The 21,231-nt window shown below is 53.9% G+C and overlaps 3 protein-coding genes across 3 annotated transcripts; 1 reads left to right on the top strand and 2 right to left on the bottom strand.

Annotated features, from left to right (window-relative positions):
• Window positions 1–211: 211 nt before the first annotated feature.
• On the top strand, window positions 212–1,451 carry C35H1orf74 (chromosome 35 C1orf74 homolog). The gene has a single exon (XM_009896421.2). It carries the CDS (start codon window positions 212–214, stop codon window positions 1,040–1,042), a length of 831 nt encoding a protein of 276 aa, XP_009894723.2. The 3' UTR covers window positions 1,043–1,451.
• A 602-nt stretch (window positions 1,452–2,053) lies between these two features.
• TRAF3IP3 (TRAF3 interacting protein 3) lies at window positions 2,054–13,902 on the bottom strand. The gene is made up of 15 exons (XM_009896284.2): window positions 13,580–13,902; window positions 12,329–12,443; window positions 11,557–11,614; window positions 11,360–11,384; window positions 11,074–11,103; window positions 10,705–10,800; window positions 7,746–7,817; window positions 7,338–7,478; window positions 6,440–6,577; window positions 6,024–6,159; window positions 4,979–5,041; window positions 4,841–4,900; window positions 4,188–4,339; window positions 3,162–3,437; window positions 2,054–2,152 (listed from the first exon to the last, which is right to left on the bottom strand). The coding sequence occupies exons 1-15, from the start codon at window positions 13,880–13,882 to the stop codon at window positions 2,069–2,071; spliced, it is 1,749 nt and encodes a 582-aa protein (XP_009894586.2). The 5' UTR covers window positions 13,883–13,902; the 3' UTR covers window positions 2,054–2,068.
• Window positions 13,903–17,050: 3,148 nt separating this feature from the next.
• LOC104296488 (11-beta-hydroxysteroid dehydrogenase 1) lies at window positions 17,051–20,166 on the bottom strand. The gene is made up of 6 exons (XM_009896294.2): window positions 19,972–20,166; window positions 19,320–19,450; window positions 18,632–18,743; window positions 18,328–18,513; window positions 17,661–17,804; window positions 17,051–17,271 (listed from the first exon to the last, which is right to left on the bottom strand). Exons 1-6 carry the CDS (start codon window positions 20,057–20,059, stop codon window positions 17,051–17,053), a joined length of 882 nt encoding a protein of 293 aa, XP_009894596.1. The 5' UTR covers window positions 20,060–20,166.
• Between the last annotated feature and the right edge of the window lie 1,065 nt (window positions 20,167–21,231).

The following is a 21,231-nucleotide window of genomic DNA, read 5'->3' as shown; positions in this document are numbered from 1 at the left end:
CTGCGACGAGGCTCCGCCCGGGCCCAGCCCTGCGCGGGAGCACCGCTCTGCCCGCGCTGGGCGGAGAGACCTTCCCGGGCGAGCCCAGGCACAGGCCCAGGCCGGGGCGTGGCGCAGCCGCCTTTCCCGGGCGGCTCTGGGCTCCGCCCCGGGCCCCGCCCACGCCAGCGCCGAGGCTGACCCGGAAGCGCTGGGCCCGGCGGTGGCTCCCATGGGCCCGGCGGAGGCCCAGGCGGGCGGCGCCCTGTTGGCGCCGCGGCTGGTGGCGGCGGCACGGGAAGAGCTGGCGGCTGGGGCCGGGCGGCGGCGGCGATGGTTGCCGGCGGCCCGAGCCTTGCAGCTGGCCGGCGAGGTGCTGGCGGTGGCGGCGGGGCTGAAGCCGGCCTTGTTGTACGACTGCGGCGCGGCGGGCATCGCCGAGCTGCGGCGGTACCTGTCTCGGTTAAGGGAGGCAGGGCTGGCCCCGAGCTGCCTCCATTTGCTGGGTGTGGAGGGCTCGGCCCTGCTGCTGCACCTGGGGCTCGCCCGGCGGAGGCTGGCGGCTGTCCTGCGGGCCCACCCTGCTCCCTTCATGGATGTCTCTGCGGGGCGGCATTGCCCTGTTCTCTGCGGGCCAGCGGAGGCTGAGGCCATCAAGGGACACCTCGCGGCCCTCCTCGCCCACCTTGGGGCTGCAGAGGCTTCCAGCGCTGGCTCTGTGTCCTCCAGCGAAGTTGTCCCCACGGGCTGGAACCTTTGCACCATCGTCGGGGTGCTGCTGGGCTACCCGGCGGCGTACACCTTCTCCATGGAGGAGGGGGAGAACTGCCTGGCAATGACACCGCTGAGGCTCTTCACAGTCCAGGCTTCCTGTCCCAGGATAAATGACAGTCTCAAAGTGCAGATCTACTCCTTCAGTATCCCGGAGAGCCTCTGCATGGAGCTGAAGGAGGTGCTGGACACCTGGTGTGATGAGCTGAAGGAGGCCTTCAGTGCTCAGAGAGACTTTGTAGACCTCTGCATTGCGAGTGAGGTGGTGTCGCTGCCAGCTGTTGCCTTGTAAAACACAAGCTTGGGACTTTATTTGCCCATCTCTCACTTGCACCTGGGACTGAGGTGAGATACCTGGTTCCTGTATGCACAGCCCACTGAGTCTCAAGAGCCTCCTGAGCACCAAAAGCTGAATTTTGACCATCTCAGGCCCTGGATCTTTGTAGGCCAGTTGCAAATCAAGCAAGTGCACTTCCCAGAACCCTGGTATGTGGATGGAGGCACTCAACAATTGCTCTGCAGCCTCCATATGGACTGCAGAAGGTGCTCTGTGAAGTCAGGGTGTCTTTACTTGCTGCAAAGAGCTGAGAATTAAAACCCTGCAGCACTGTGGTATCCTGAATTTAAGTTCCTGTGGACTCCCTATTGTATGTACTACTCATGCAAGGTGGTGTCACACACCTCTTAGCTGAGCCTGTGCTTGATCAGGGGGTGTGTTCTACCTTAAAACCTGCACGGTGCAGCTCCAGAATAGGCTTAAACTCCATCTCTGTCAAATAAACGTGAAAGGGAAGCAAACATAGCTGTGGAGACACTTGGCCATGAGATAGTGGCCCACACTGGCCCTGAAGGGCAGGAGATGGGAAAATTGCTCAGGACTGGCAGGGGACTGTGCTAAAAAGCCTCCTTAAACTGGGTGGTTTTGGCCAGGTAGCAGCAGAGATGGTCCAGAGATGAATTTAGGGAGGTAATAAGGGAAAATCATTTTGTAGTTCTCCCAGCTGCCAGGCTGGAAATGATGAGTCTGGATCCCAAGGGCATGGGATACCCCATCCCTCCTGCCTGTGAGCCTTGGCAGTGGCAGGTGGAGTGGCTTTTTCTCTCAGTCCTGCAGGGACTGGGTAGCACAACCTTCATCTGACAGAGAACCAAAGCAGCCGAGGGAAGGACTCATCTCCCAGCATTTATTTGGACTGTAGGAGGTCAGAGTGAGACCAGCTCAGGATATGAACCAAAGCAGAAGGTGCAGTGTGGTGAGAGGGAGCATTGCTGTTGGTGAAGCAGTTCCTGTAGTGAAGCTGTTCATCAGGTAGGTCCTTCAAGGTTTGTAAGCTGTGAGGAAGGTGGCTATGGCTACTGCTATCACTGCCACCAGAAGAGGGATCCAGTGACCACGCTGTCTCTGCAAGGAGAAACAAGTGTTGGTAGAAACTAGCTGGGAGAAGGCTTCTCAGCTCATCCCTAGCAAACATCTTTCCACAATGCACAAATGAGGGAATTTTTCCCAGGCCACTCTACAGCCCCAATCCAAAAGCACTGAGATTTGGGGGGAGGAACAGCTCTCACCTTTGCCTGCCTGCTGTGGCAGTGGTTGGGATTTGGGGTTGGGATTCAGGGTGAGGAACAGCTCCCACCTTTGCCTGCCTGCTGTGGCAGTGGTTGGGATTCAGGTGAGGAACAGCTCCCACCTTTGCCTGCCTGCTGTGGCAGTGGTTGGGATTCAGGTGAGGAACAGCTCCCACCTTTGCCTGCCTGCTGTGGCAGTGGTTGGGATTCAGGTGAGGAACAGCTCCCACCTTTGCCTGCCTGCTGTGGCAGTGGTTGGGATTCAGGGTGAGGAACAGCTCCCACCTTTGCCTGCCTGCTGTGGCAGTGGTTGGGATTCAGGGTGAGGAACAGCTCCCACCTTTGCCTGCCTGCTGTGGCAGTGGTTGGGATTCAGGGGAGGAACAGCTCCCACTTTTGCCTGCCTGCTGTGGCAGTGGTTGGGATTCAGGGTGAGGAACAGCTCCCACCTTTGCCTGCCTGCTGTGGCAGTGGTTGGGATTCAGGTGAGGAACAGCTCCCACCTTTGCCTGCCTGCTGTGGCAGTGGTTGGGATTCAGGGGAGGAACAGCTCCCACTTTTGCCTGCCTGCTGTGGCAGTGGTTGGGATTCAGGGTGAGGAACAGCTCCCACCTTTGCCTGCCTGCTGTGGCAGTGGTTGGGATTCAGGGTGAGGAACAGCTCCCACCTTTGCCTGCCTGCTGTGGCAGTGGTTGGGATTTGGGGTTGGGATTCAGGGTGAGGAACAGCTCCCACCTTTGCCTGCCAGCTGTGGCAGTGGTTGGGATTCAGGGTGAGGAACAGCTCCCACCTTTGCCTGCCTGCTGTGGCAGTGGTTGGGATTCAGGGTGAGGAACAGCTCCCACCTTTGCCTGCCTGCTGTGGCAGGGGTTGAGCTGGTGGCGGCACCGGCGCAGGCTGCTCAGGCAGGAGCGGTACTCCTCGCTCAGGGCCTCCAGCTCGGAGCGCAGCTCCCTGCACTGCAAGCAGAGTTGGGGGCTGTCAGCAGGGGGCATCCCCTCGCCTCTGGACACGCCCGGGCTGGCAGGGCTCCCGCAGCACCGGCAGTGCTTCTCCTGGGCACGGGCACTGCGGTGACAGGGGATTGTCACTGCTGCTGCCTCCTCTGTGTCTGGAGGTACCTACAGGGGACAGAGCAGACCTCAGCGTTACTGGGAATGTGGTGATGGAGGCAATGCTCAGTCTGGTACCAGTCCCTCACCTGCTTGGCTTGGATGCCATCTTTCAGTCTCATGTAAGGGAAAAAGCAATTTCACATGTCCATGGGTGTGTGCCAGTGAGGAATCACAGAATGACCTCCAGAGATCAAGTCCAACCCCCAGAGCAGGATTACACAGGGCAGGCCACACAGGTTTTGAAAGTCTCCAGAGAAGGAGGACTGCACAACCTCTCTAGACAGCTTGCTCCAGGGCTCTGTCACCCTCACCACAAAGAGGTGTCTCCTCATGTTGAGGTGGAACCTTCTGTGTTCCAGCTTGTAGCTGTTACCCTGTCACTGGGCACCACTGAAAAGAGCCTGGCATCTTGACACCACCCCTCAGAGATTTATAGATGTTGACAAGGAAGAAGGGATGGAGTGCATTTCAACTCTTGAAGTGTGGCTTTGCCTTTTCCCTGTGAGACTGAGACTCGGTGAGAGCAGAAATGGGTTTGTATGGTGAGGGCTCTGCTCTACAGCCCCTGATGCCAGGCTGCTGGTGCCCAGCCCCTGCATGTAGATGCTACTTTGAGGGTTTAGGATAAAAATTCATCAGAGGTAATCCTCACAGGAGATACCAGGCTTAGGTTACTTGCAGAAGCTTTGGTTCATTGTGTTGTGCTGCTGCTGGAGCAGCAACTTGGTCCTAGCTGAAACTCAGTGACTTCCTCACCTCGTTCTCCTTTGTTGTAAGCTGGGATGTCCTTTTCTGCACCTCATCCTTCAGCTGTTCTTCTCCCTCCTTCTCCTTGGGCTGCTCTAACACAGCATTTTGGTTTTCCTTGGCAAGAGTGAGAGGTGGGGTCTGCGTGGTGACAACCTGGTCTAGAAAACAGGCAGGCTTCTGATGAGAAACAGGTCCAGGCTTTCAGTTTGCTTTAGATCTTGCTTGCCTAGCAGATACTATTTGCATGCTCCACACAGAGCAGAGCATGCAGGAGCTGAGCTGGTTATCACAGGCCTACTTCTGCTGTAGCTACAAGTTAATCATCTTTATTTCTAAGTAGCTGTGAGAAATGGAGGAGAAGGAGAGTTCAGATAAAATGCTTTGTATGACTCTTTTTTTGCCAAGCACCAGCTGTAATTGCAATTATAAACTGGAATGTGGTTGGGGGGGTGGGGGAGTGGTGGTAAAAAAAGGGCATTGCCACTGGAGTAGAATTTGCAATGAAATCCATTTATTGTGTAAATTGTCATCATAAATACACTGATGCTTTAACAGTAGCAAAATAGAATAACTCACTTTGTGCAGCTTGCAAACAGCTTTTATTCTAAACCAGACCTAGAGCCAGGGCTGTGCTAGGTGAGCTTACAGAATTTGCTGACCTGTCCTTTGCACTGTCACCTCCTGGGGCTTCCATTCCTTGCTCTGGTTCTGTATCAACTCTGTGAAGGTAAAAAAGCCCAGGGTTACCCTCAGTGCTCAGGTAGGCCTCTCACTCTGCAGGTCTTTGTCTTACTTACTGTGCAAGTGGCTGATTGTTGCCTCCAGTGTCACCTTCTGGCTTTGCTCTTTGTGCAGTTGATCTGGGGAAGTGACAGAAGGAAATGCAGGCTGGTGGCAGGCTCTGTGCAAGGATGGCAGCTCTCCCTTTCCTCCACATGTGCAAAGTGCAATGGATATTGCTGGTTATGCCAAACTTCCTTCTCAGCAGGGTGTGAGTTGAGCTGTTAGCTTCCCTTTCAGCTTTGGCAGCTTTTTTCTAAGTGTTCCTTACAGTCTATTAACTTAGGTTTGATTTTAAAGCTGTTCATAGGAGACCTGTTACGAGCTGGAACTATTTACTCTCCCTTAATCACATTTTAAAATCACCACCTGAAATGTGTGTGTTTCCTTGCCTCTGTCTGACCTGGTACTTTTATTTCCTCACTGGCAACATCCACCACCACCCAGCAGCACCTCAGACAGTCACGGGTGCTGCCTCCTCACCCAAGCAGGCTTCCATCGCTGTGCTTAGGCCTGACAAGGATGCAAAAGTCCTCATCAAAGCTGAGCACTCATCTTTGATTTCTTGACAAGTCTCCCATTCCATTCTTTCTTCTAGAAAAGTCACTTGACTTCTCTGAAGTCCTTTGATCTAGTTGCAAACAGCTCTAGGAATCACAGAATGGACCTCAGAGATCTTCCACTCCAACCTCCCTGCCATGGGCAGGGACACCTCTCAGCTAGACTCAGCTGCTCAAGGCCTCATCCAACCTGGCCTTGAAGACCCACAGGGAGCAGGCATCCACAGCCTCCCTGGGCAGCATATTCCAGAGTCTCACCACCCTCATACTGAAAACCCTCTTCCTAAGCTCCAGTCTAACCCTGCTCTCCCTCAGCTTCAGCCCATTCCCCCTGGTCCTGTTTCTGGACGCCCTCAGGAAAAGTCCCTCTGCAGCACATTCAAGGAGAGGTTCTTCTGCATGCATTTGACCTTGGCTCTAAGGACCAGGGTTGGAAAAGTAATTTCCTTAGATCCTCTGTTTATTGTGGGGACAGATCCCCACATGTCCCTGCACCCAATACCTTCGATGGCAGTGATGTGCTGAGCCTTCAGGTGGTTGTCCTGCCGCAAGGCGCTGGCTCGCTGCTGCAGGGCTGCGTGCTCGCTCTGCAGGCTGTGCAGGGCCTGGCCCAGCTGCTCCTTCTGGGTGTCCACCTGCTGTGGGGGTGAGAAGAACCCTGGCATCAGCCCAGCCCTGGCACCCCACTGCCCACCACCCCAGGGCAGCTCACAGGCACATGGCACCACTGGCTTTCCAGCAATGAAAGGCAGCTCTGAGCTGAGGACCTGGTTGCGTGTGTGGCCACTGTGTGCTTTTTTATCCAGGGGACTGAATCTGGGGGCTTGCCGGCTTGAAAATGGGGGCAGGTGGGTACTGTTCATGTGGGGAGCTAAGATACCTGTGGGGAGCTAAGATACCCATGGGGAGCTAAGGTACCTGCAGCTGACACTGCAAAACGTGGAAGCTGTTCTCCAGCTCGGTGTGTGCCGTGGTCATCTTGGTCAGCTCATCTTTGAGCGTGGTGTAGTGCTCTTTCCAGAAGGCAAGGTCTTCTCTCGTTGCTGCCAGGCTTCTCTGGGGAGGAGAAGGACCCATAGGTGGGCTGTGAGCCACGGTCTGGTGGGACCATGCTAGATGGGCCTGGCCATCATCTACAGGTGTTGGCATCAGCTGGCCCGTGTGTGAGGCTGGGGCTGGGTTGTGAGGAGCTGCGTGGGGCTGATGCCATCTGATGGACAGAGCGAACATGGGCAGAGGGTTTGCTCTGAAACCTGAGTTCCTCTGCTGCTGGGAGGATTCAGAAAGCTGGTGATCTCTGGGATACAACTTACTTATAGCTTCAAAAATACCAGTTAGCAGTTTTTGACCCATGGGATACCTCTTGGGGGAAAATCCAATTTCATAGTGAAGAGGCACTCCAGAAAAAGCATCTCTGGGGACCTCGTGCCATGGATTCTGTGTGTGCCTTGTTGCTCTGTGCATGCAGAGCAGGGAAGGGGAAGAAGGGAGGGTGGAGGAGACAGCATTGCATTTAAAACTCCCAAAGAGCAATTTATTTGGTGGCTGGACTTGATGACCTCAGAGGTCTTTTCCATCCTTAATGCTTCTGTGATTCCTGTTTCCTAACTATGTGCTGCTTTTTAAGAGCCTGATGTGCAGCTCACCAAAGGAGCACAGGCTGCCTCTAAGCTGCTGTGGACTTTGCTCAGGAGCTAAAAAATGGTTTCTTTTTGCATGTTTGTTACCAATTCATCACCTTGTGCTACAATGAAAGGATTCTTTGTCACAGTTGAACTAGATTAAAGTAAAACCAGGTGTAAAACATGTTCCTTACCTGAGAGTTTTGGAGCTGCTGCTCTGTTTGAAGTTTGTCCTCCAGCATCTTCTGGAGGGCCTCTTTTGCCTTCTGCTCATAGGTCTGCTTCTGGTCCTCCATCTCTATCAGGATTTTCTTCATGCACTCCTTTGAGTAACTCTTTAAAGGAAGAATGCAAGTGCTGGAAGGGTCTTGTCTGACATATCCCTGAGCTGGCTAAGCCTGAATGTTAGCAAATCCAGAGTGTGCAAGTGCTGCTGCTGATTTGCCACGAAACATTGCTTCAGCAAAGTGGAAAAAAATGGTTTCAGATCCATATCTAATCAAATTGCTCTAGAAACTGAGACCTGACCCAATTACATGGCTGAGTATTTCGGTTTTGTGCCTTTCTTCACCTGTGTTGGTTCCTCAGCAGTCAGACTTTACCTGGGTGCAGGCCTGCAGCTGATTTTCAAGGGCCCTTAGTTTACACCTCAGTTTGTCTTCATTCAGCTGACCCTGGAGGAGAAGCAACCACAAATGAGCTGATGTGTGGGATCACAAACTACACAATATCCCCCCAGTGTTTTGGTAGCTTGTGTTTTAATTCACTTTCTCCCTTCACCTGGAATATTCTGGCTAAATTTGGCCCAAGTCTCTCCAGTGCTCACTGTTCAAGTAAGCTCAGAATAAGTGGGATATGGGGAAGTGAAACTTCTCTGCAATGAAAAACTCTCCTGAGGCAGTTCTGCTGGTTGCTGAGCACAGGTACTTGCAGGAGATGAGGATTTCAGGTTAGTCTGGATGGGTCTGGCAGAAGCAGAGCTGGTGCCTGTTCCCTGCCTGCTGGTTCCTCCCTGCAACACTCCTTGCCTAAAGCTTCAGCTGGTGCTAAGCTCTCGCCTTGCTGGTTTCCTCAGAAAATAGGTTGGGTCCATATTGCAACATCCAGCAGCTGGCCAGGGGGATAGAGGGCAGCAGTGATGATTCATTTTCTTTATTACCATCTCCTCTCACTGTTAGTCAGGCTTCTTAAGTTTTGTGAAACCAGACTGCATGCAAATTGAGACACAATTTCCAGCAGAGTTCTCGTAGCCTGGGTTTCCGCCACCGGTGCTGGGAACTCTGCTGTCTCCTCTGCTCACTGCTCTTTGGGGCCTCTGAAAAGCAGCTCCTTGATGCTACAGGAATAGCTGTTAGACCCCAGCAAAACCAGATCCTCTGGTGTCTTAGTGCTGTTTCTAGTTGCACAGAAGTTTATAGCCCCCCCAAATCTCAATCTTCCCAGTTGTGGGTCCAAAGAACTGCTTGGACGAGATGATCCTTGGGGGTTTCTTCCAACCTGGCATTCTGTGAACTAAAGGCTCTATCCTCCTAGAAAGTAGGTGAGAGTCTGAAAAGCACTTTTTTTTCCCCCCTCATGTGAAATATTATGCCTAGTTCTCCTCTGCAGCTTCTCTGATTCTGCTATCTGCAAAGGCTCACGTTGGAGGATGGTGGTGTCCCAGCCCCTGTGCACAGATGTAGATGTGCAAAGGAGAAGGCAAGGGAGCACTGGGCCCTTCCTACACTTTGGAGCAGAAATATGCTGGCAGATTCCTCTCATGGAGATGCAGCTTACAAATTGGCCAAAAAAACCCCCAACCCTCCAACAAACCATCCCAGAATATAAAGATCTCCCTAAATAGAAGGAGCTGTCTGTAGGGCAGAACAGCGTGGCAGTGAGGGGTGTGTGAGGCTGTGAACAGACATGGGAGGGCACAAGAAACTCTGCTTCTGATCAGAGCTACTACATGAGCAAATCCTGGCCAAGAGTTTGTGTTGAAGATGGTCTGTGTGAAAGAAACAAAGCACATTTCCTGAGCTGGAAAATCCCTCTGGAACCCTTCTGCATTTCCCTGTTGCTGTCATTTAAGTGCCCATGGAAGTGTTTTAAACTGGTTTGGCTTGACAGCTGTAGTGCTTTGGTTGTCCTGTGATCAGTGGATTCTCTGATACTCCTTCCCTTAGTCATTTTAAACCTTTGCTTTAAAGCAGTAACAGTGAATGGTGTTTCTGGAAGGCCTCCAGCTTGCCCAAACACCATGCTTGGGCTGGGACATTTAAGTCCACCTAGCAGCAGTCAGGCACTGGAAATGGCAAAGGGCTTCAGCTCTGCAGAGCTGCAGAGTTGCGTCCAAAAGCCAGGCTCAGCTTCAGAGGTCAGGAAGGGAAGGAAACATATTGAAGGAGCAATTTTCTTCTTTAAGGAGAGAACAGCTTCGAATTAATTCCTCTTAATAATCATAATTGCGACTTAGCTGCCTTCATCTGGCAGCATTCTGGAACTAACCAAGCAAGTTTTCCAACAGATGGGGGAGTTACAGTGCAGACCCTGTGCCTCTCTAGCCTGGAAGGAAAATTGTGGGAGGGAGAAGGAGCCAAATGCTTTAGCCCCTCAATTTAACAACACCCCCACCTTCCAGCTCCAGCAAGCCAGAAGCACCCACAAACACGACAGCCCCTAAGCAATGGCTTTGTGGCCATTTCAGGAGTTACTGCTGCACCCTTGATGGGTGTGCAGGGAGGTGCAGCAGCTTTGCTTTGAAACCCCAGGTACCAGAAAGGATTCAAAAGCTGCTGCAGCTAGTGCTTGGCATCTCACCTGGGTCTGGAAACAGGCAGCCAACCATCAGTTTTCACAGCAGTGTTATGGTGTAGGACCTGCCCATAGGTCCCTTGCTCCCAGCTGCCTCCCACCACAGGAGATCCTGGGGGATCCCATCCTGCTGCCTTTGCCCCCTTGGCTCTGGTGCAAGCAGTGGGTTCAGTTTTAGTCTGCTGAAGGGCTGAATGCAAGAGGCAGCAGCAAAGCCTGGCCTGCAGCAGAGGCAGCAAGCAGCACCTACCTGTTGTGATCTGAGGTTTGATGGCTGCTTCCCCCAGAGTGTGTCAGGGTGTTCTTTCCTGCTGATTTCATTTGAAGCAGCAAGCCAAGGCGGAAGTTTCTAACCACAGCACATCTAACACAGGAGGGGTTTTTTGTACCATCTCACCCAATCACTCCATTTTTCTGCCCTAACAGCCTCCTGGGGCACAAAAAGGAAAAACTTGAAGCGATGTAACCTCCTAACCCCATAACTTCTGGGTTTGGTGTTCAGCCCCCTCCTAAAAAGAAAGGTGACAGGAAAGGAAGGAGGCCCAGCAAGCAGCTACTCGCAGGGGAGCCGTTCTGCAGCTTCTCTCCTCTGCCAGGTGCCAGCTCTGGGTGTTAAATCAGCAACATCTCCATGCCTGCCAAGCACTGAAACTGGGCAGAGCTCAAAGAGGAGGCCACCCCCATCCTGCTTCTGCACACAAGCCTGGTCCCACCAAGGCAAAACCTTCCCCAGCCTCCCAGGCGTTGCCTCCTGCAGCTCTCTGGTACCTGCCAGGACTTTTCTGATGCTTGCAGCAGTGTGGAGAAGAGCTCCTGCAAAACGACCATCTTCTGCTTCAGCAGCAGCTCACGGTGCAGGGCCTCCTGTGGGCAAGGGGACAGCTGGTCAGAGGGGATCCCCCCAGAGCTGCTAGGGGCCCTCAGCACTGGCAAAGGCAGCCCTGCTCCCTTTCAGTTCAGGGCTTCTGCTGCTTGGGGGGGGTTCAGGTGAGTCTTGGGGGCTTCTCTGTAGGCTTTGTTGGCCACATTTAAACTGGGCACATAACAACCCCTCCATTTCATCATGGTTTAAAAGCTATTGCCCCACTTGCCACAGGCCTGCTGGCTGGTAGCTACTCAACCATCTTTGGTGCCTACCTTCAGGTAATTGGAGAGCTGCAGCATTTCCTGAAAGGGAAAGGGTAAACATTTACAAACAGTTGGGTTGCTTCAGTTTATAAACATTTTATGAACTGGCTACAGAATCCAAATAGTTTGGAGTAGAGCTGGAGGTGCTCATGGGAGGCCAGGAGGTGCCCATGGCACAGAAGTGCCTTTCCTCCTCCAGCAGCAGTATTTCTTTTGTGAATCTACACCAGGCAGTGTCCAGGTGAGAGGTTTTAGAAGCTGATTCATTCAAGGGCTGTTATCTGTGGTTTCTTACCTTATTAAAAACTGCTATTCCCCAGCTAAAACAAAACAAGAGAGTGTTACTGAGGAGAGCACCATGCAGCAGAGTAGAGGCATCTGTACAGCAAAAGCTTGTGCCAAGCTGGAACATGTTTGGGCAGCAAAGGCTGCTGCCCTGTGGGGATCCAAATTCCCAGCCCAGGGCTGGAGGGGAGGACAGGAGCAGCTTACTCTGTCTGCTGGCTTGAGTCTTTCATCGCTGTGCTGGGGTCTGTCAGGGTCTGGGTTCCTGTGAAAGCAAAGCAAAAGGATGGGGAGTTGGCAAGACCTGGAGTAGGCTGCCTGGGGAGGTGGTGGAGTCTCCATCCCTGAAGGGATGGTAAAGATGTGGAGATGTGGTGCTGAGGGACATGGCTTAGTGGTGGACTTAGTGCTGGGTTAAGGGTTGGACTTGATGATCTCAAAGTTCTCTTCCAGCCTAAATGATTCTGTGACTGATCTCTGATTCTATGATCTCATGTCCAAGGGGCTGGGAAGTTTGAGCATCCATCTCAGCTCTCAGAGATGGTCTTGTTTTGAGGTTGGAGGGCAGTGGTTTAAACAGTGCCCAGTAACACACAGGGACAAGAGGCAGAGCCCTGCTCAGAGGGACAGAGACAGAAGTTCAGTAACTCTGAGGACTGAAGCTACTCCAGGGCCCTGGGTAATCTGAGGCACTTACAGGGATGCTGTAGGACAGAGCATCTGCTCAGGTAAGCTGTGGGCTGGGCTGGTTTTATCCACAGCAAAATTACCTGTAACACCTGGAGTTTGCAGGGGAACCTCAGACTGGGATGGGAAAATGTAGTGTGGGGGCTGCTGGTGGAGGAGCTGGGGTTGGAGGAGGTGCTGGGATGGAAGGGAGTTATCAGCTTGCACTCTAACAGCTCAATGGAGCTTTAGAGGTGGGAGGGGAAAGCTGCAGCTGCTGTTGTGCTGAGAAACCCAAATGTCCCAAACCTACCTTGGGTGTTCACAGAGGCTCCTTGCCTGGAGACCACTCCTGGTGAAATGCTGAGGGGGACACTGAGGCTGAGCAGGGAGTGTGCAGGGGGAAACACAGGACAGCTCCACTGGTGCTGGAATGAGAGGGCAGCTTGAGTGAGCCTCTGTGGCAGGGTCAGGCTTTGTACCTGGGTAAAGAGCATCAAGGAGATGCCAGGAAACCATGGCAAATCCATAAGGATCTGCTGCTTTGATGGAGCAGCTCCAGAGTTCTGTGGGGAGGTGGGAGAAAACCTCCTGGCCTCTGGGTGGGGTGGAACAGACACCAGAACAGGGCAAGGTTGTCTTGAGGTATTTTTGTTAAAGATGAGGACTTCTGGTGGCAGAAAGCTGGGTCCTGGATTGAGTCTTTGCTACCATTTGGCAGCCTTGGATCAGAGGTACCTGTTCTGCTCTGGCTTCCCCCCACAGGCCGGGGGAGCAGAGTCCTCATCCCATCACCCCTCTTCCCTCCCTCAGCTTCCTGCCCCTTGTTACCTCTGCAGAAGCCAACAGGGGAAGTCCATGTGCATGTAAAAGCTTGTTCCAGATTCCTGCTGCCTAGCAGGTGATTAAACCTGGTGAGGCAAATGGCAGCAGGAGGCAGCTAACTGCTCTGCACACTCCTGTGCTGCACAGGGAGCTCTGGGGTGTGCCTGTGCCACTCCTCTCCTGTCCCACTGCCTCTGCTCACATGAATTTAGGAACCCCCTGGGCTGAACTCACAAGAAGCTTAGAAGGAAATCAGTTTGGCTCTTGGAGTGAAGTGTTTTGCATCTTTCTATAGATGTTACTGATGGTGGGGAACCCTTTGGGTTACTGGTAGCTGTGCAGCGCAGGGGAGGCTATGGGTAGCAGGGAGTCTCCCAATCCCTGCACCATTCCTGTGACCAGCAAAGGGGGTGGAGGGAAGCCAGGTGTCAGGAGCTCAGTGTCCAAGGTCAGAAATAACTTAAGTGCAAAACTGTAGTGTGGGAGCTAGGCTGTGGGGTTGTACTTGGAGACAATCTCCATCTAGCTGAGGGTTTGGAAGCCAGAGAGGAGCAGCCCAGGAGGGTGACAGCTTCACCCCTGCCTGACTCGGCAGCTTGTGAGGAAATGTCCATTTTTGTGCATTCTCACCATCTGGCTCTGCTTGGATTTGCATCCTGGGGCTGTTGGGATGAGTGGGCAGGCTGTGGGTGCTTTGGTGGGTGCTAGCTGGAGCAGGCAGAGCACCGAGCTGCGTTACCTGGAGCAGGGCAGGTGCTCTGGAGTCTACCCTTGAGGAGGGCTCCAGGAGGACTCCTGCTTTGCCGTCCTGGCCCAGCTGTGTCCTTCCAGCATTGCTGGGCAGGTTTCTCCTCCTGAGGAACTCCCTTTGCCGGGGGCTCTGTTCTGGCCCCTCTGCTGCCCTCCCGGGGTGGCGGCAGGCGGTCAGGTTGTGCCTCCGCCGCAGGCTCTCCCTGGTCTCCTGCCGCCGCTCACACTTCTCATCGTAGCTCTCTCCCGCACGCCGGGGCCGAGGCACAGCCTTCTGGAGCTGGCTGACCATCCTGGGCCAGCTCCACTCTGGGGTCTTCTGTCCTGATGAAACCAAGGGGGTTAGAAAGGACCTCTGGAGTCATGCAGCCCAATGGCCCTGCCAAAGCAGGATCACCCAGAGCAGGCCATGCAGGAACAGGTCTTGAAGGTCTCCAGAGCAGGAGACTCCGCAGCCTCTCTGGGCAGCCTGCTCCAGGACACTGTCACCCTGACAGCAAAGAAGTTTCTCCTCATGGTGAGGTGGAACCTCCTGTGTTACAGCTCATACCCTTTGTTCCTTGTCCTGTTACTGGGCACCACTGAGAAGAGCCTGGCACCTTCATCCTGACACCCACCCCTCATATTTCTAGATGTGGATCAAATCCCCTCTCAGCCTTCTCCAGACTAAACAGCCCCAGATCTCTCAGCCTTTCTTCATAGGAGAGAAGTTCAAGTCCCTTCATCATCCTCATAGCTCTCTGTTGGACTCTCTCCAGCAGATCCCTGTCCTGAATTGGGGAGCCCCAAACTGGACACAGCATTGCAGGTGTGGTCTCACCAGGGCACAGCACAGTTACTGCTAAGAGTAACTGAATATGAGGTACTGGAAAGTTCCAGTTAAATGTTCTTCAGTGCCAAACCAACCCACCAGAACTTCACTGGTCTCGTTCTGTCTGGAGCAATTAGGAAGTTGTTGAGTCTAAGTGGGAACAAGTAAAGGCCATAGAGACACCAAATACTTCCCTGCTTTTTAGGCTGCATTCAGATCTGTCCCTGTCTCCTTTTTGTCCTGGTGCTAGCTGTAGTGCACCCAAAGGCCATGCTGCTGTCTGTTCACTGCAGGGGCTTCCTTCTGGGAGGAGAGCAGAGCTTTTGGGGAGGTCAGCTCCTGCTCTGGGCAGGGATGATGCCTGCAAGCCCACAGCCAGGACACTGCTTCCAAGGCTGAGTCCAGATGGGTTGTGGGCTTCCAGAGCCCTCAAGTGTGGCACTTGCTTATGTGCTTTGATTCATTTTTATCTGAATATTCTCTTCTTTGAGGAGCTTCTGAAGCCTCTCTGGTTTTAAATTTACTGAAGGATCCCAACAGTGTTTGGGTGTTTAGCTGTGATGCAGCTGGAGGAGTCTGGGGGTGTAAAAGGCTGAGAAGATTACTCCCATGCAGCTCTCACATCCTCAGTATGACAAACCCACTGTGCTCACCCAGGGCCTCTTGGTGCCCACACACTTGCTGGGGCCCACCAAGGTCTGGCCAACAGCTTCACACTGAGAAATGCAAGTTGGGTCCACTCCAGTGCCCCACAGTCCCCTTGAAGCTGGACATGAGCTCCATGGCTTGGGATAAAGCTTGTATCTACAGCCAGCCTGCTCCAAGCCTCTCAGCACACTTTAAAGCTTATTTTTCCTAACTTTAGAAATGGCCCAATTGCATGTTCAAACCTTGGATGTCCTGCTCAGTCCCTGCTCATCCAGTTCTTCCCGCTGGGAACAGCTCAGCCCCTCTCCCACCTGCACTGCCCAACCTGTCGTCACGCAGCCCAGAAGCAACTCTTGGAACAGGTTCAGCTCACCCCAAAATGTGACTTCAAGCGAGGTAAAGCTTAAAGAAACAGCCAGGCCATTACTCACCCCAAGCTGAGCAAACTGCTGAGGCCTTCCTGACAAGCTGATACTCCGTTTCCTCCTCCTGTTACCCCAAATTACCCTCTCTAATTAACAGCCGTGTCCTTTATCTTTGCTTTCCAAGCTGTTACACTTCTAGCATCAAGGGAAACCAGGGAAAAAAAAAACCAAACAGAAGTGCTTCTTGCTGGCTCATGTTACAGCCTCCCGGTGTCAATCATGCAGGCTGAAAACGGGGTGAAAAATGAGGGGAAAAAGGTGCACTCTGCTGCCTCCAGCCCTGCAGCTCCGCTCCCCTCCGGCCCTCCCCAGCCCCAGCTCCGTGGGCACTTACCTGCCCGCGGGGTCCTGTCCTACCCCTGGAGCACTGGGCAGCAGTGGGGTGAGCAGGGGGTTATCTGGCACCAGCAGGCTCCAGCTGCCACCTTCGTGCCACCCCCCTCGAGTGGCTGCTCGCTCTCTGTCAAACAGGAAACGTTGCGGCCGAGCCCCGGTTCCTGTCTCTGCTCCCAGCCCGGCTGCAGGGTGCAGGGGGCCGGCTGGTGGGGGGATTTGGGTTATCTTGGGACCCCGAGGTCTGCAGCTTCTCCCCCAGCAGAGCTAGCAGCTATCTCCTGGACCATCTCCCGTTATCAGGCTCCGACAGGCGGAGGTTGAGCGCCAGTTCATGGGGCTGCCGCTGGTGGCACCCAGTGACTGAGCCTCCCCGAGCTGCTGTGGGGTAGAGGACCCAGCCTTGGGGCAGTACAGTAATGCTATTATTTTAAGGCTTCTTGCAGATTGGAAGGAAAGAAAAAAAAAACCAAACCACACAAACCCGTGTGTAGGGCAGCTGAGGGGAGGGCAGGAATGGCAGAAATTCATTAAGGTCGTTAGAGAAGTGAAAGCTCGTTAATGCAAATCATGCAGGGAGGTGAGCTGGAGCAGCTGGGCGCTGACATGGGCTCTGTGCCCGGGCACGTGGGGAAGGAGCATGAGTGGAAGCAGAGAACTCAGTGTAGTAACACAGGATTTATTTTTACAAAGAGCAGTCTGGAAGGGGGATACATGATAAAAAAAACCCATTTCCTGGGTCAAAGGCCCTTTTTGGGTGGCTTTGGGTGGTTTCTGCTTGGCCCAAACCCTCGTTCTGGGCCAGGGCTCGGCTGCCCTCTGTGCTCAGCACCGTGGCCTTTGTGGCTGTGGATGGGGGAACAGTTTCTGGAGGTCAAGCAGGGAACCTGCTGGGGAGCAGGATGCTGGCAGCAGGTCCTGCTGTCAGGAGCTTCTCTGAGTGTGCTTCTTGATTGGAAAAAGCCAGTTGCAGGAGTTCATGACTAAAAAGCCAGTTATAGGAGTTCATGACTAAAAAAGCCAGCTGCAGGAGTTCATGACTAAAAAAGCCAGCTGCAGGAGCTCATTCCTGTGAAGGACCTTTCCACCCTGTGCATTACTTAGGCTTCCAGTGCATCCCATCTTGGGTTGCCAGGGTGCATCAGCGTGGGGCTGCCCTGGTGACATGGAAAAAGGACACACGAGGAGCTGCATGAAGACCCAAATCCCTTGAGCCTGGCCCATGGTGTCCACCAGGCAGGAGCTATGTTCTTTTGAGGTTCTCCACGTTGTAGCTGCTCCTGGTGAGGGAGTCGAGGAAGTCGGGGGCGAGGGCCCTGAGGAGCAGCAGGATGCCCACCAGGCGGGGTGGGTAGTGCAGCTCGCGCTGGCGCAGCGCTGCCCCTCGGATGATCTGCAGGGCGCAGTCCTCCTTGGGTGCCGGCGTGCCCTGGATGATGTGGGAGACAGCCTGCACCGCGCTCTCTGCAGGGGTGGGATGGAGGAGCAGCGTTGGCTGGAGGAGCTACCACAAGCACCACCAGCTCCACTGGGGTGTCTGTGGCCTCCTCTAACCAACTGACAAGTGCTGGGGGCCAGACCTGCTTAAGGCCTGCATGGTTAAAATCCCTGTCACAGGAGGGGGCTTCCCGTTCCTTTCCACCTCTTGAGTGACCAGAAGACCAAATCCCCACCTCCCCTGCTCCTTAGAGCAGAGCCAAAGGTCTCAGACCACACTTTTTAAACAGCTGGGGTCCTGTTCCCATTGCAGGTGGAGGGTCCAGCAGCAGTGTGCTGAGCAGCCTGGGACTGGGTGCAGGGCTTGGCTTGGCTCTGGAAACACAGTGGTGGGACCCCAGTGACACTGAGCTTACCTGTGTTGATGTAGCCCAGGATGCAGAGTGTGATGGAGACGTTGACCTTCTCCATGATGAATTCATTCCTCAAGGAGCTAAAGAATCCATCTAAGGCAAACTTAGTTGCAGAATAGGGAGCAGCAAACGGAGTGCCAGTTTTACCTGGAGCAGAGAGACAGCATCAGGGCTTCTGGACAGACACCAGGCTGCACTGGTCTCCCTTCCTCTGTCCTTCAAGTAGCTGCAAGATGCAATTTAGGCTGAGTAAACTGTTATGGGTTCTGGAGAGAAATAAACTAATGCAGGAATGTTTAAAATGGAACATATGGCACAGAAAGGCATGAAGGACCTTCAGGTGTGGGTGGTGATGTTCTTGTACCCTGCATGTGTACCCGTGTGTAGCTAATGCATGTGCAACGTGTGACCACGCACACAAAGCAACCTGCAGTGCATGGAGGCACTCAGTGGGTGCAGAGGCTTGCAGGACAGGCCACAGCATATAAATCTTCCTCAGGCCTTGAACTGTGGCACTAGGGTATAAATCACAGGCTAGTCCTGACTCCCAGTGGGGCAGCTCTTTGCCTTATGGTCCTTGTTCTGCCCTTTGGAGAAGAGCTGTGGCCGGGATCCCTTGCAGGCAGAGGAAGGGATATGGGGCAGGAGAGCTGGCCCCTTGTGTGCTCACCTGCTGTGGATGAGACCACCACAATGCTGCCCTCACTCTCCTTCAGCATGGGCAGGGCAGTCACAGTCATGGCCACGTAGCTGAGGAAGTTAGTCTCCAGGAGCTTTCGTACATGCTCCACATCCCCATCGAAGTAGTTGAAGTAGGTGCGACCAATGTGATTTAGGATGAGCATATCCAGGCCTCCTGGAAGCAGAGCATGCTTGCTGTGAGCAACCAGCAACTCGAAACAAAGCATCTTCTTGCTGGCAATGTAGCAGGCTGTGTGTTGGGGATTGGGGAGGGGCAGCTCCTCATCACCTACCCCAGGTGTTCTCAGCCTCCCTCACCACCATCTCAGCGAATGTGGTGTCCTCCATAGAGCCACTCACGTAGCTGGCAGAGGCAGCACCCAGCTTGAGGCACTGCTCCACAACCTGTGGTGACAGTGAAAATGCTGTTGGCAATGGTCCCCCTCCATGGACACCCTCCCATCCCACGAAGGCTGTTGCTATCTTGGGGTGGATGTGCAGCACATCTCCCTGCCCTGCTGGAAACCCTTTCCCCTTCATGTGTGGGGACACCTTGTCCAGAAAAACGTTGCTGGCTGCAGAGTTAAGCAATGGCCCATCTGGGCCAAACATTCAGTATCTGTACGTGGGGATGGGGTTGCTTCATTCTGATTCTGTTGTATACAGGAAGCAAAACCAGTTCAGACTTTGAGAAAGAGTAAGACCTGGTCAGACCAGGGCTTGGGTGGACTCGATGGTGGAGATAAGAATTCACAGCTGAAGACTGCAGAGAAAGAGATGCCAGGCTGTCAGCACTGAACAAGCAGGTTGTTGTGATGGGGGAAGTTAGCACAGGCTGGTGCCTGGAGAGCTCTGGGATGGATCTGTGGCTATCTGGCATCCCCGTGTGCCCAGGCTGGGTGAATGTCTGCATCCTGCCCACCTGTGGGGCTCTGGGATGTGAATGTGTTACCAGCCCAGCATGCTCTGCTTGCCATTTACTTTCTGCAGCTTGGCCTCGGTGCGCGCCGTCAGCAGGAGGTGAGCTTCCATGCGTGCCAGGTGATACGCCATCTGCTCCCCAATGCCGCTGCTGGCGCCCGTCACGATCACCCGCTTCCCCCGGAGCATCTCTGCACAGGAGGGCACAGGGCTCAGAGCTGGCACAGGGCTCAGAGCTGGCACAGCCCACACGGGTATGAGCACCGCGGCTCCTCTCTGCCCCCGCTGCCCCTCGCCTCTGGGTGCAGGGAGCTGCAGGCAGCAGCATTGCCCCACCGTGGTGTCCACCACCCTGGCGTCTGGTTGTTAACTCCAGTTTGGTGTGAGGTGTCTGGTCTGGGAGCAGCTTTGAGGAATGGCAAGGGGTGTCTAACAGAAGGGCTAAATGTTTAAAGCTGCCTGTTGCCTAAATAAATCATTTACTGAGCTCAGACACCTACAGCACAGCCCAGCAGACCCAGCACAATCCTGTGAGCCTTCCTGTGCAGCACAGAGTGCTCTGACCCCTCTGCTCCCCTCCCAGCCTTCAGCCTCCCCATGCTTTGGCTTTTCTGTCTGAGCTTCAAAAGGTCCTTCAAATGACCCTGTGTGGGCCCACACTGGCAGCAGCCACCCTGATAGTGGGTTTCAATCCTGGTTGTCAGTGACTTACCTTCACTGAAATTCGTGGGTGCTGAGTACAAATAAAAGGCCAGTGCCACTCCCAGTAAGGGGATGAAGATCTTCAGGAGCAGACCCATCCCTCTGCAGAAGTACAGGCAGGAGCAAGACAAACTCCACAGCTCTGACCCAGGGGAGGAGGATGTGTCAGTGGGTTGCAAATGGGGCTGGGAGTGGTAGCAGTTTTGAACTGGTTCTTATCTTGCACAAGCTTGCTGGTATCTATTGGAGGACCTTTTCTTTGCACTGCCTATGATTTAGCAAACATTAACCTACCTCACTCTGGACTTTAGGCTGTCCCTTTGCACCCTTTTCCTGCCACGATTTTCAGGTGTGGTTCTGAAGACCATTTAAGGAAAGGCTCTGCAAAGCTTCTACCTCCAGAGAGCAGTGGGCGTGGGCTGCTTTGGTGGCTGGCTGCCTTTGGGGCTGGGACTCCTGTGTCCCCTCAGTGTAGACTTCCATGGGATGGCCAAACCCTTCCTTCTGTCCACTGCATGTCTGATCCAGAGGCATTTCCTTGTCCAGTTCCCCTGCAGTGAGCAGGAACATCTCCAGCTACATCAGGGCCCCATTAAGTTTCATAGAATCACAGAATCAATAAGGTTGGAAAAGACCTCAAAGATCATCAAGTCCAACCTGTCACCCAAGACCGCAGGACTACTAAACCATGGCTCCAAGTGCCACATCCAATCCCTTTTTGAACACCTCCAGGGACAGTGACTCCACCACTTCCCTGGGCAGCACATTCCAATGGCTATCAGCTCTCTCTGGGAAGCACTTTCTCCTCACCTTGAGAGTTTGGGCTCGAATGTCTCCAGGGATGAAGGATTCTTGCAAGGATCCAACCTTCCTGTGGAAGGCAAGTCAGGGGGGTTGTGCCTGTTTGCAGCTGCATTTAGTAGCACAGAAAAGGGATAACAAACCCACAGAACACAGAGAGTTCTTAGGTTAGTACATTTTATTTAACAGTGGGTTTGTTCCCACTTTCCCCTGTCTGGGGAGGGGCACAGGGCCACCCAGATGGGACAGTGCATGGCTTAGGAATTCCCTCTGTCCCACCCTGCACTCCGTGGTCCATCTCGACCACCCTATTTACCGCCCTATTTACCAATGCAATAATGACCTCTTCAAAGCAGAAGCAGAGGTGGGGAGGGGAGGGCAGGCCTGTCCAGCCCGGGGGGGAGGCAGGCAGGCAGGCCTGTCCCACCGCACAGACCTCAGCGGCGCCAAGGCCCAGCTGCAAGGCTTC

This window comes from Dryobates pubescens, chromosome 35, assembly GCF_014839835.1.
Source record: "Dryobates pubescens isolate bDryPub1 chromosome 35, bDryPub1.pri, whole genome shotgun sequence".
NCBI classification, from domain to species: Eukaryota; Metazoa; Chordata; class Aves; order Piciformes; family Picidae; genus Dryobates; species Dryobates pubescens.
Note: the sequence above shows the minus strand (reverse complement) of the source record. Positions and strands in the feature narration are given on the sequence as shown.

Coding starts and splice junctions, on each gene's coding strand:
- C35H1orf74 (XM_009896421.2), top strand. CDS start 212: ATGGGCCCGGCGGAGGCCCAGGCGGGCGGCGCCCTGTTGGCGCCGCGG.
- TRAF3IP3 (XM_009896284.2), bottom strand. CDS start 13,882: ATGGTCAGCCAGCTCCAGAAGGCTGTGCCTCGGCCCCGGCGTGCGGGA. Junction 11,385..11,556: donor GACTCAAGCCAGCAGACAGA/GTAAGCTGCTCC, acceptor GTTTTGTTTTAG/CTGGGGAATAGCAGTTTTTA. Junction 11,104..11,359: donor GAATAGCAGTTTTTAATAAG/GTAAGAAACCAC, acceptor TTTCCCTTTCAG/GAAATGCTGCAGCTCTCCAA.
- LOC104296488 (XM_009896294.2), bottom strand. CDS start 20,059: ATGGGTCTGCTCCTGAAGATCTTCATCCCCTTACTGGGAGTGGCACTG. Junction 19,451..19,971: donor ACCCACGAATTTCAGTGAAG/GTAAGTCACTGA, acceptor CCTCCTGTGCAG/AGATGCTCCGGGGGAAGCGG. Junction 18,744..19,319: donor CCGAGGCCAAGCTGCAGAAA/GTAAATGGCAAG, acceptor CTGTCACCACAG/GTTGTGGAGCAGTGCCTCAA.